Genomic DNA, 13356 nt, shown 5'->3' on the forward strand with positions numbered 1-13356 from the left:
TGGCCTGCCTCTCCATACCTCCCCATCCACCCTGGTCAGGGTCTGCTACCTCCCTCCAGAGAGAGGGATGGAGGTGATCTGCATATATCGGGGAGGTCTCCTTAAGTCTTTTCCACAGCAAGGGCTGGACCCCAAGGTCAGGCTGGGGGATTCTGCATGGGATAGGCTATGAGTGAGGGGGTGACGGTGGGCTTGGGAGGGGATGGGGTTTGAGATGTCAGTTTCATAAGTGTCAAAAAAAAAACAAAACCCAAAAACACCCAACACCCTGCCCACCTCCCTCCCAGGGCGTGAACCCCAACCGCATTGGCAGGTGGGAGCCTGATTCCTAGTGTTTCTGCCTTATTCTGATGCACAGCAGGCAAGGAAGGGAGGGGCTCTGAGGCCCAGGGTGCTGTGGGGTGCAGTCATGAGGGACACCATGGTTCAAGGTGAGCCTATGGAGGAGGGGTCCCATAGGGACGTGCCACCCACTCCCCTGTGCCACTGGCTGTCCCCACTTCCCTGGTGGCTGGGGGGATGAAAGCTGGAAATGGGCCCTATGGAAACTGACAAGCAGGGCCTTGGGCTCTTGGGCCAAAGGGCCGTTCTCAAGGGCAGGGTCAAGGCCAGGGCAGGGTCTCTGCCCCTGGCCCTGGGGCTGGCTGAGGTGTCTTTTCAGAAGAAAACATGGCGTGAGCAGAGTGGCAGATGAAAGCCAGGGTCTGGCTGCAAGGCCCCACCCAGCTCTGGAGACAATCCTAACATCCAAGGTGGTGGCCAGGGAGCGAATGGGGACTGCCCACCAAGCGTACGCTGACAGGAGATGTTTGAGGGGCCTAGGGACCGGGAGGGCCGGAGATGGCGAGGAGGGATGGGCCCAAGCTTGGTGGACCCGGCCTCGGGGTCTCTTGCCTGGACACTTCACTGACTGCTACTGTCTCGGCTTTGGTAGAGTTAAAGGCAGAGAAAATTGGAGGAAAAGTTTAAAAAGGAAAGAGAGAAAGAAAAAGAAGGCAAAAAGGGAAACGAGAAAATAAAACCGAAGAGAAGACAACAGCAATGGCCGGCCCCTTGGACGGGGCCTATGACGCGGTGCCCCCTGGCCCCAACCCCTCGGCCGGGCCTCCGTGGCTGAGCTAGACCTTACAGGTACAGACAGACAAATATTGCATATATCGGGTTTGGTTTTGTCTTTTTTTGTTTCATACCAGACCCCCTCTGCAGTCACAGCTGGAAGACATAGTAGAACTGGGGGGGTGGGGGTGGGGTTGGCAAGAGGGTCCTTCCTGCTACCCCAAGATCAGTCTATGGGGATGGGTCCTTTGGCAAGAAGGAGGGGGCTGTAGGGGGGTAGTGAGACAGCGATGTGACCCTGAGCCAGGGGGATGCCAGCCTGTGGGAGAGGAGGCGGGGGGAGTCTGGCTGTCGGCAGGGTGGCCGCCCCAGGGTGGGGGGGTGAGAACGCATAGGTGCATGCACGGCGTCTGGGGGGGGCTGGCCTGTGGCCCAGTGAGGGGAGAGGCCCTTGCCTGGGGCCAGGGCACACCCCTGAGGTCTGTCCGCTGCTGTGGGCAGGGGATGCGAAATGACCCCTCTGGAGCCCGAGGATGGGGCCAGGGGTGGGGGGGTTGCAGAGCACCAGGGGGCACCCCCCATGCAGCAGGAGATGGGGAGACGAGAGCCCAGGGCAGGCTGGGGGCAGGGCAAGCTGTGGGGTGATCATTGCGGGCATCGCTTTGTTTTTTTTAAGCAATGTGATTTTTAAGCGTGTGATTTTTTTTGATTCTTAATTTTTTTTTTACAAATAGAAATACATCCCTTTTCAATTTTTACTTTTTATTTCATGTCATTGTTTTGTCATTTTTTTCCTTTTAAACTACACGAGCAGTGCATGCAGCTATCTGTGTGCGCTGATATTGTTTAAAGGTAATACTTATTCTTGGAAGGCAAGGCACATCATGTGATAGAAAATTTCGTGCAAATTAGGAAACATGGAATTTTTTTAAGGGTTTTTTTTTTCTGTATCTTTTTTTTTGTTTTCTTTTAAAGAGAAGGAGGGTGGTGGTGGAGGGCTGGAGTTGGGGGTGGCGTGGGGAGGGAGATAGAGCCAGTATCAATTGCCATGCAGTTTCAGCCGCCTCGAGCTGAAGTCAGGAGCCAGGTCACAGAAATCCTCGACTAAGCACCATGCAAAGTTAGGAAGCTGGGGGCTGCCGGGTGCCCCTTCCCCTTCCCTGCCTACCCGCACCCTCAGGTTCCCGGCTGACAAGCTTCTGGATACCCCAAACTGCACGACCCACCCCTCCTGCCCTCCCCCAGAGCGGCCCATGCTTTGGTCCCCAACGGCCACCTGCTGGAGGGGGCCTGGGGACAGACGGACGGACCAAGGGTTCTCGAACCCCTCCGGACAGTGGGAGTGCAGCTGGAGGGGAAGGGTCTTGTGTGTGAGGGGTATCTTTCTCTTTATGATCGGGTGGGTTCGCCAAGCCCCTCGGGCTAGTTTGGGATGAAAGTCCGGTGTCTGGGGAGGTGGGAGGAGGCTGGCCAGGCCCGGGGCACCAGGGGTTTACCAGGAGAGGGAGAGGCGGGTCAGGCTGGGAGCAGTGGGCGGAGGCCCTCCCAGGGCCATGGCTTTGGCCTAGGCCGGGGATGGGGGTCGGCATTCCCCAGCACCAGGCGTGGAGACCAGCTGGGATTCAGACAGACGGCCGGAAGGAGGCTTTGTGTTTGGGCTGGTGATCCCAGAACACCTAACACCCTTCCCAGGCCCCTCTTCCCGAGAGACGGCTATCCCGGGGAGGAGGCGTGGACGGGGCCGGGGAGCGGGGGTGAAGGGGCACCCCATGCCCCCAGGTTTAGTGTTTTTGGAGCGGCTCAACGGAAAATGTTTAGCAGATGGGAGGCCCCCCTACATGGTAGCAGGGAGCCCCAAGGCGCCAACCTCCCCGCCCCCAGCCAGAGCCCCCGGCCGTTCTGGACCACAGGCGGCCTGGCCCCTCTCCTTCTGGCCACCCAGCGGCAACGCCTCCTGGCTGTGCCCCACTTCGGCAGGGGGTGGGGGATGAAAGTGCAAACCGTGGTCCCCCTTTGGGCCGGGAGGCACCAGGGAGGGGCTGTCGCTCCAGGATGTAAGGCACTGGCAGAGGAGGCATGGGGGCGGAGGGGGCACACCAGCTTCTTGAGACCCCAGGCCCCGTGCCCCAGCAGGGCAGGGTGCCGGGAGGAGGCCCAGCTCTGCCCCCTGGGCCTGTTGGAGGCGGAGGTTCCATCTCTCTAGCTCTGATGGGGGCATAGCAATGAGGGGTCAGTGACTGGAAGGGGCCAGGTTGCGGGAGAGGAGGGAGAGGGGAGGCCCACGGCCACTCACATCCCAGCTGGACACAGGGGAGGGGGGCGGGCGGTGGAAATCAGGCACTTAAACCACTCGCTCTCACCTCCCACCTCCACGGGCTAAGTGGGGGGGGGGTCCTCCCCGGTTCAAGGGTTGGGTGGGTAGAGAGACCAGAGCAGCCCCCAGGCCCCTCCGCTCCACCGCCCCCAGCCCCTTCCTTGGAAAAGTGCATTGCTTACAGTGTGTGCAACGTGGGGCCCTCCCAGGGTGGGTGGGGGGTGTGGAGCCGGTGGGAGGGGGGCTGGGGTGCGCTGGGGTGGCCTCCTGTGCCTGGGGTGGGGCTGGGGGTCATTTGCATAGAGACGTCTCCCAAACCCGGCAGGTGCGGAGGGGCTTCGCGAAAGAGCAGGTAGAGGTCCACGCCTGCCGGGCGCGCCTTCGCCGAGCGTCCGTCACATGCTAGTGCCCTGGCCTTGCCGGGGCCTCCCCGCCACCCTCTTCTGGCCCCGTCGCCCCCTGCCCACCCAGCCGCCTCCGCTGCCTGCTGCTGGGGTCCCTGGTGGCCCCCCAGGGCCTGCCTCCCCAGCCTGGCGAACACTGTCCCGGAGGCGGCGGTGGGCGCGCGGGTGGAGCAGCGGCCACACTGGGTGCCCTGCCCCGCGGGCCTGGCGTGGGCTCCAGGCTGCGCTCACCTGGTCCTGGGAGGAGGTGGGGGTGGCTGGGCCTCCCTGACCAGCAGCAGCAGCAGCGAGAGGAGATGAATAACTTAGGACGATCCCGAGCGTCCGGTCCGTCCGGCCGTGGTGTCCCGAGAGTCCGAAGCGTTGTCATCTTTACCGTCTATCTTCTTGGTTGGGTGGGTTTATTTTTATGTATTGTAATTTTTTCCCCCGTTTGTCTTTTTTTTTTCCGTTTTTTTTTTTTCTTTTTTTTTCCTCCTGTGTTTGTGTCTGTGTGATTTTGTCTTTCGGCCGGGCTGGGAGTCGGCGGCGGGGCGTTCTTGCTTGCTGTAGCTTTCCACCGAAAACGTGGGCCGGGGGCCGGCCATGCGGCACCCTGGGATTCCTGGGACGAAGGAGCAGGGCGTGGGAAGAAATCTTTCTTATCCCAGATACCAGGACTGGGCGGCCGGAGGGGGACACAGAGAGAGAGAGAGAGAGAGAGAGAGAGAGAGATGGGGGTCAGGCTCTGTGGGCCACAGTCTATACCCACTTTGGCCCCCTCGACCCCTGGAACCTATGACCTCTGTCCCAGACTTGTGTAACCTGCTAGGTGACCCTGGGCGAGTGATTGGGCCCCTAAGCAGGGCTGCTGGATAAAACTCAGAAGTTCAGTTACACCTGAATCCTCAATAAACCTTTGAGTGTAAGTATATCCCACGCAACTTTTGGGATATACTTGTGCTTAAAAAAATTTTTTTTTAAATTCTTTATCTGGAACTGCAATCTACCTGAACTCTGAGGTTTTGTTTGCTAAATCTGGCAACCCCACCTCCAACCCTGAGTATAAAATGCGGGAGGGGATACTCCCCCTCGTCGAAGGAGGGCCACTGGTGAATCTTTACAGACAGGCACCATGTTCAGGCACTGTGACTGGGGTTGTTTGTTTCTTTTTTACTTTTAACATTTTCGCATTTAATGGGTCCCCTAGAACCCTCAAGAAAGAGGGACTACTGCCCCCGACCCCGTTTTGCAGTGAAGAAGACAGGGGCTCAGAGGTAAAGTACCTTGCCTAAGTCCATCAGCGTTTGAGGGAAGAAGGCAGAATTTGAACTAGGGCCTGAGAAGCTACTTGCTTGTCCCCCTGCCTGGGGCTGACCCCTTAGCCTGGCCACTGAGGGGGTCATGACTTCCACTTTACAGAGGAGACTGAGGCTTGGGGTCAGGCAGCCAGGTCTATAGGGACAGCTCTGGCCTGGGTCCCCACAGGGAAGCTGCTGTACAGACCCTTCCCCTGGAAATACATCCAATCCACCTGGGGAGTGGGACTGGGGTAGGGACCCTTTTGCCCCATCCCTGACCCCACTCCTCATGTAAACCAGTCACACTCCCTCCAACTGGGCGATCAATCCCACCAGGCTGCCTGCAGCCGCTGGGCCATCCCATCGAACTGGCGCCGTGGCTCCCAGCCCCCCACCTCCAGCCAAGTTCAAGTTCATCTTGGCCATTACCTCATGTCTGGTTTCCGTTGGCAACCAGACAGATTCTGGGCGTGACCCTCCCCTGTGGTGGCCGGCCTCCCCAGGCCCTTCCTCCCTGCCTCCTCCTCTCCTAAGCTCTCTGCCCGCCCGACTCTGGCCCCCGTAATGGTGGTGGTGGGGGGGCAGGCACCCTCAACTCAACATCCTCTCCCATCAGCTGAGAAGGAGACTAAGGCTGCATGGTGCCAACAGTGAGGTCTGGGCTCTGTCACCCCCTGGCCTGGCTGGAACCCCCAGTGTGGCTCTGGGAACATGGCTTAACCACTCAGGCCCTCTGCTCATCTGCTGACCAGGTGTGATGGGCAGAGAAGGATTGGGGGAAAATGCTAGGCCAGGCGGACCCACCCCTTCACACAGGGGAGTGGGGGGAGGTGTCAGACCCCACAGAGCCCTACTCTGGAGGCCAAAGTGATGGCTGGCTCAGGACTGCAGGGGAGGGGTGAGATGGTGAGAGATGGGGGTGGGGAGATGAAGAAGGTAGGCAATTGATCAGGGAGAGATCAATTGCCATTGATTAGAGGAGGGGTGCTGATTTGGGTCAGAGAATATTGATCAGGGGGCCAGGCGCTGATAAGGGTGAGGGCAGGAGATGGAAGTGGGGAGGGGAGAAGCTGATGCAGGCTGGGAGTCGGGGTGGAGGTGGTAGGCGGGGGGCGCGTGCAGAGGAGAGCCAACCCGCCAGGAACAAGGAAGGCGGAGGAAGTGCTGACTGTGCCAGAAAGAGGAGGCCTCTCCGCTCAGCCCTTAGCACAGGGGCTCCGAGAGGGGGGAATGGGTCTCGTGGCTCCTTCCTCCCCCTTCCCTCCCTTTGGGGTCTGCTGGGGTCGGGGGACCCCTTAGTCCAGGGACGCAGGGTCCTGCCTACCCGATTCTGGCAGGGTCCTCCATCCAGCACCTTCGCTGGCCCCTGACACCAGCCCCACGCAGTTCTCTCCGGCTGCCAGCCCTGGCTGTGTACACCCCTCCTCCCTCTGACCTCTTCCCTGGCTCCCCTGGGCCCCCAGGCCGAAGCCCACGCTCCAGGCCTGCCAGCTATGCTCAGGCTGCTTCCCCACTATTCCCAGCCCTCGGCGGCGCTGAGCCCCCTGCCTGGACATCCTCATCCTCTGTCAGACACCAGGCTCCAACCTCTCCCCTCCCAGGAAGGGGCCCAGATGCCCCCTCCCCCAGGTTCCTCCACAGTCCCGGTCCCACCCTCTCTGGGTCCCCAGCGGGGCTGCTCACCAAGCAGGGGGTGACCATAGGCACAGAGAAACAAAGGTTGACCCCACCTGCCTGCCTTGGTTTCCCTCTCCTTCTAGGCCGTCCACTTGGGGTGGTCCCCTCTCCCCCCATGCAGAGGCTGATAATAGGGGAGGTGACACCATGGATGGGGGAGACTGGGGCAGGATGAAGAAGGCAGCCCGCACCCGTCCGTTGCTTTTATTAGCTTTGGTTTCGGAAGCAATTAGGACATGCCCAGCCTCCAGTGGGGAGGGCTGTCAGGTGAGAGTGGAAGAGGAAATTCCTGGCTCCCTGAGCACTCTGGGGCAGGGGTATCCACACCGGGGCAGAACTCGAAACCCAGCTGGAAGCAGGGTGGCCTGGGGTTGCGCCAGCTCAGTGGGTGACTCTGAGCAAGCAATCCCTCTGCTGGATCCCGGCAGGGCTCAGTGAGGTGGGACACTTAGTGTTTCGGGTGTGCGAGGGGCAGTCCTGGCCTTTCCATGCCCTTTCTGGATCAAACTGGTCCCCTGATGCTCCAGACCCTTCAAGGACTCCCCAGAAGGTGCCCAAGGCTGGAAGAAAAGACTGAGGTTCAGAGTGGGTGAAGGAGAGCTGGGCACAAGCCCTCATCTCCTGACCCCAGGACCCCCAGCTAAAGTCTGGGAAGGGAGGGAGGGCGACTGCTAGGTCCCGCCCACTCTGGACCCCTTGAGCTGCCAGCAGCAGCCAGGGCAGCCTCGAATGGTCCCCAGGGGGCCAGGCTATGGCGGGAAGTTCCTTGGGCCTCCCGAGTGGTCGATTCTGATCTCAGCGGAGGAAGGGGGACATGGCTACCTGTCTACCTCTTGCCCTCACCCCTGCCCCCTGCCCATGGACTCTGTTACAAGAGATCACTCTCTCATGGTGGCTTGAGGATCCAAACGTGACCCCTGGGGACCCTGCAAATCCCCATGCTCTATGGTTATTGGGGAGCCCCAGGACGTTTCTCTGTGTGTCTGAGACTCAGAGGGGCTGCAGCAGCCGTTTTACATCCTGTGATCCCCTCCTCAACACGCACCAACCAGGGAGCAGGGCTCGGGGGTACAGCCACCACCACTGAACACCACCTGCCAGCACCTTCCTGGCCTGCACACGGATACAGATGCCAGACCAAAGGTGGGAGGTGGGGACACACAGGGAGGGGCTGAGGCTACCTCCTGCCTCAAGAGATGCTGGGAGCCACGGGTCTCAATTCCAGACACATTTGAGGCTTGGCCCCGCAGTGCTGTGCAGCCTCAGGCAACTCACTCCTCCTCTCTGAGCCTCCTTGTCTTGTCCTCAGCCAGCCTTGGTCCCCCCAACCTGGTGCACACTCAGTGGCAGTGATGCCAACCCCACCTCTGCTGTCTCCCTCCCACCTCGCGGGCTGGAGCCTGGGGTGGGGGCCTGCATGCCCTACCAGGAGGCCCTAGCCCCCTGCCATGGGCTGCCTTGGTTTCCCCAGCTTCCTCTGGCATCCTGGGATCCCTTGCCACCCTTTGCCTCCCTCTGGCCAGCGTGGGAGGGGATGAAGGTTGGGGGTCTGAAAGCTTGGGCTGATGCAGTGTGTGATCCTGAGCAAAGCCCCTCTCCTCTGTGAGCCTCAGTCTTCCCATCTGTACAAACAGGACCGGGGCAGTGACAAGCCCAGCCCCACAGTCCCTGGCGGGATTTGGGGCTTTACCACATCCCCCGGTATGGGCTCAAGGCCCTGGAAGGACCTGGCAGGCGGGTCCCCCGGCCACACTCAACAGCCGCCATGTCAGGGGTACAGCTTGGGGAGGGCTCCCTGCACGCCCGGCCGGCCCCTCTGCCCTGTCCCTCCCACCCCCCCACCAGCCGGCCTCTTGGCCCCTACCTGTGCCTGATAAATGCCCGCTGGATCCCTTGGTCCTAATCCCACAAAGGAACGGTTTGCAGGGGACGTGCCGGGCGTAGAGTAGGCTGCGAGGAGGAGAGAGACCGAGAGCCCGTTAGCGCGGGGGCGGCGCGGGAGCACCAGAGAGGGTGGCCGTTGCTCAGGGTCAGATAGCCAGGCCTGCGCGCCTAGCACCTGGCACCTCTGAGCTGGCCGCCCTCCCCCGGACGGTCCGGGCACCCCGAAAAGCCCACAGGCTCAGGCCCCCGGGGTTGTGCGGGCAGGTGTCTGCCGGGAGGGAAGGCGCGGGATGAAAGATTCATAATCCAGAAACCGCCTGTGAATTATTCAGAGAGTTCCAGTGCCTGGTCCATCCTGCTCTCGTGGCCTGCCTCCCGCCGTGCGGGGTGCCATGAATTATTGAGGGCGTTTTATTTATTAATTTCCCTCCTGGAGAGGGCTCAGGGAAGGCTGGGTGCACACACGCAGCATCTTTATATTTTAATCTCACTGATCACGCTTTGTGGGTGAGGGAATGATTCGAAATCCAGGCTTGGGTGGGGGGAAGTGGGTGGCAGGAGGATCCCCGTGTGGTCTCCACTGGAGCAAGGGTTAAGTGGGAGGCAGCGAGGCTTGGGGAGCTTGCAGGGGGAAAGCAGGCTGGACCTGCAGTAGAGAAGTTGGTACAAGGCAAAAGAGAAGAAATCCACGTTCACTCCCTGTCTATTAAGTGTCTACTGTATACCACGCAGTGGGCAGCATTCCAGGGTTAACTCAGTGGCCTCAACACAGCAGACAAGACTATTCTGCCCACTTCACAGATGAGGAAGTAGGGCGAGAAGGTGATGACCAGCCCCTCATGCCGACTCTGTGCCCTGTGCCTGCCTCCTGCTGTGTTCTCCCTGATCTGTTTCACTGACTCGCTCTGCACCACCTCTGGTGACTGTCCCATTTTGCGGCTGAGAAAACTGAGGCTCAGAGAGGGGAGGACAGTTGCCCAAGGTCACACAGGGAAGGAGCTTCAGGGGTGGGGCTGGAGCCCAGTGTTCCAGCATTGCGTCTTGGTGTTTGGAGAAAGATGTCTACATGTGAGGCTGCCTGGGGTCTTGGCAGGCAGTGGATGCTGGGGAAGAAACACTAGGGGTGGGAGTGCTGTGTGTGGGGAGGGGGGCTGGCCCCTCCTGCTGGGGGGGGTGGTGAGGAAGCTCATTTGGGGAGTGAGGGAGAGAGAGACATTCAAAAAGATGGGGTTCAGGGAGAGGCTGGGGGCAGAGCCATGGCGATGGGGATACCTGGATCATGCTGGGGAGGGTCCACTGGGGGCTGGTGAGCTGTAGTCTCTCCAGCCACATCCCCAAAGTGGAAAGCTCGGGAAGGTTAGGAGACCCAGCCAGGGCCTCCCACTAGGCTACCACCCAGACCTACATCTAGAAAGCAGAAAGGTCTACAAGGCGGGGCAGCCCCTCCTGGCCTCCTGGGGACAGACAGGCAAGCGGGGACTGTCCCACCTGAAGGTGTGGCCCAGTCTGGCAGCCAGGAACAGAGCCCACTGTGGCCGGTTTTCCCTGAGAATCCAGGGGAAATGTGGGAGTTTTACGTGAAATGTCCTGACTTTAAAACAGCAACCGTCATAGCAAAGCCCCCTTTTTCACAGACGGAAGGCACCTGGCGGCTGGGGCTGGCCCCCCTGCCTCCAGTTTGAGGCCCTCCCCTGCTGCCTGCTGTACAGAGGAGGGCCTGGGGCCTGGGTATGGGAGTGGGGGCGGGGTGGCACGCGGGGGGCCCCAGGCCACTCTGCCAACGGAGGCGACCCCAGACTCGCCCCCGGCCGTCTCCCCAGGCTGCCGCGGCCCTGCGTGGACCAGGCCTCCGTCTGGGGACCCACCAAACTCGCCGGCACACACCGGGTGGGCCTAAGCCCCCAACCCCAGCAGCAGGGCCAGGGAGGGGAGGGGCCCCTGGGGGACGCCTTCCTGGGTGCTTACAGGGCGAGGTCGGCGACGAGCTTCCTCCCTCGGAGGTGGGTTTGGTGGCAGGGGGGAGCGCCAGCCGCGGCAGCCCGGGGGGCGGGGGTGCCAGCATCTGAGCAGAAAGGCAGTGACTGGACATTTTGAGCTGGCCACTTCCATTTAACTGGGGGGAACAGAGAGACAGGTGGTTAAGGCGGCGGGTGCCCCCTCCGCCTTGGGCTGCTGTCCACCCCGGGGCTGTGGATGGGCCTGGCCGGGACGAGTTTGGTGGGTGCCCGGGGCTCGCCTGGCCCCGCAGGCCTCCAGCATCCTGGGATGGCCGTATCATCACCGCCTTCTCAAGCCACTTCGTGCCCACTTTCTCCTAAACAGGATCAGCACCACCAGACCGCACGGGTGGCCTGGACACGTCTCCCCGCATTTGCCACGAGTACCCCTTCATCTATCACCTTGCCCACAGTCCCCAGGTCCAAAAGCCTCCGGACAGCAAAGCTTTAGTGGACATTTGGCCAAAGCCAGCCTGAGCTCAGCGGTAATCGTGTCTGATTTCGAGGTCGTCCACTCAGACATTTGAAACAGACTTAAGTTCCCACTGGTCTGACTCCAGGGGCTGCAGACCCAGGTGTCTGCAAACCAGAAGCTGCCCAGTCGGAGGAAGGGCCGCCTGGCACTCATGAACGATGCCCTGGGGCCCCCGGGGCGGTCGCGCCGCCCCGCACTCACCGGTCCAGGCTGCTGACTGGCCGGGTCACAGGCCAGTGAGACGAGATCTTTGAGCGGGTCCTGGGGGTTGAGGTGAGGCGGGTAGCGGATGGCCGTGTGCGGGAAGTACGTAGAGGCCGTCTGGGGCAGGATGGAGGTGGTGGGGAAGTGCAGGGCTGAGGACGGGTGAGGGCTTCGGGCGATCCCTGTAGAGATTGGGGGGTGGGCAGTGGTCATCGGGGGCTCCCACTGAGCTGCCCTGTCTCAGAGTCACTGTGTTTTATGCAAGTGGGTTACGCCTACATCTCTACCATGAGCCCATGGGGGCCTGGAATCACCCCTTTTACAATTTTTATTCATTTTTTAAAATTTACTATTGTTATTTTGCTATGTTGCGTAGCTAATGGGATCTTAGTTCCCTGACTAAGGACTGAGCCCAGGCCTCAGCAGTGAAAGTGTGGAGTCCTAATCACTGGACCACCAGGAAATTCCACCGTCCCTTTTGTTGAACAGAGGATGACTGTGACTCTCAGAGGGACTGTCCCCTGCCACACAACAGGCAGATGGCAGACCCGGGGGTCTGAGCCCACACTGACTAGCCCCACAGCCCGCACCTTGACCCAGGGCTCAGCTAGCTCTTTCCATAAATGGAAGGTGGGCCAATTTTTTAAAAATTGAGATACCATTTGCACACTATAAAATACACCCTCTTAAAGTGTACATTCACTTTCTTTTTTAGCACATTCATGGAGCTGTGCAACCATCACTATAATCTCTTTTAGAATATTCTCATATCCACCAAAAGAAGCCCTGTTCCCATTAGCAACACTCCTATTCCCTCCCCCGCCCCTGACCACCAGGAACCCACTCTCTGTGTCTGCGGATCTGCCTGCTCTGCACGTCTCCCATCAGTGGAGTCACACGTTGTGCGTCCTTCTGTGTCTGCCTCCCTCACCGAGCACCATGTCCTCAGGGTCCATCCACGTGGTAGCGAGTGTCAGGGTCTCACCCCTTTTCATTGCTCAGTAATAGTCCAGTGTGGCATTTGCTTTTTTTCTCTCTTGTTCTAAATAATTCAGTGACACTTTTAATTCCAGAACATCTTCTTTCCCCACAAAAGAAGCCCTGTGTCTATTAGTGGTCACTCCCCTTTATTCTCTCTCTCTCTGGCCAGACAGTAAATCTTTTTGGCTTTCCAGGCCATAGGGTTTCTGATAGGGCTACTCAACTCTGCCCTTGTCACCTGAAAGCTGCCACAGATGATGTGTACATGGATGGGTGTGGCCCTGTGCCAATAAAACTTTATTTACAAGAACAGGTGGCAGTTGGGGGTCCTGCATTGCTGAGTCCCAGTCTAAACTGCTGTGCTATCTTGACTTTTGCCTCTGTCCTGTATACATACCTGCCTTTGTATGGCACCAAATCATTATTATCACAACCAAGGGACAACAGATGACATTCAGGTTCCTGTTTAACTCAGTCTGATTTAACTCATTTGGTTCTATAGACAGCCTTGGGTGGGGGACATTTAGGGAGCCCTGATGGACGGGTGACTGGCTTAGCTCAAGCCCCGTGGTGGCTAGAATCTGTCTCTGCTGCTGTGAGTGTGATGCTGCCCATGTGGGTGGCCAGGAGCATCCATATTCCTGTGTGGCCTGTGTGTGGCCTTTTTATTAAACTTAAAAAAAATTTTTTTTAATCTTTTTGCCATACCAAGCAGCATGTGGGATTTTAGTTCCCCAACCAGGGATCAACACATGGCCCCTGCAGTGGAAGCACAGAGTCTTAACCACTGGACCACCAGGGAGGTCCGTGTGTGACACACCGTGTGTGTCCTGTGTGTCTGCCTCTTTTTGTGGCGGTCCAACCCTGGGATCTGTCCATGGGTCACTTGAACATGACATACGGGGAGCAGGTTGAGAGATGAGCCCCTGGCTGCACGTCTTGGTACAAAAGGGGAAACTGAGGCCTCCAAAGAGTCAGGCCTGGGTGCTTTCTGCCACAGCACCTGCAGGCTTTCTTGCCTGGATGGGAGGCTACAGCAATAGGACTTGTAGTCAGACAACTGGTGGGACTTCCCTGGCTGCAA

The 13356-nt window shown here is 59.4% G+C and overlaps 1 protein-coding gene across 6 annotated transcripts in view; it reads right to left on the reverse strand.

Annotated features, from left to right (window-relative positions):
• Positions 1–1801: 1801 nt before the first annotated feature.
• NFIC (nuclear factor I C) overlaps positions 1802–13356 on the reverse strand; it is a 70301-nt gene continuing 58746 nt past the window's right edge. For 2 of the 6 annotated variants that reach the window (XM_069591458.1, XM_069591457.1), the window contains exons 8-11: positions 11289–11473; positions 10581–10728; positions 8596–8681; positions 1802–4433 (exon numbers count right to left, since the gene is read on the reverse strand). In XM_069591458.1, the coding sequence (XP_069447559.1) occupies positions 4416–4433; positions 8596–8681; positions 10581–10728; positions 11289–11473 (437 nt within the window). In that variant the 3' untranslated portion in view covers positions 1802–4415. The remainder of the gene's footprint in view (positions 4434–8595; positions 8682–10580; positions 10729–11288; positions 11474–13356) is intronic. The other 4 variants (XM_069591460.1, XM_069591459.1, XM_069591462.1 and 1 more) reach the window with 2 other exon arrangements.

The sequence above is a fragment of the Ovis canadensis genome, chromosome 5 (assembly GCF_042477335.2).
Source record: "Ovis canadensis isolate MfBH-ARS-UI-01 breed Bighorn chromosome 5, ARS-UI_OviCan_v2, whole genome shotgun sequence".
Lineage (NCBI taxonomy): Eukaryota > Metazoa > Chordata > Mammalia > Artiodactyla > Bovidae > Ovis > Ovis canadensis.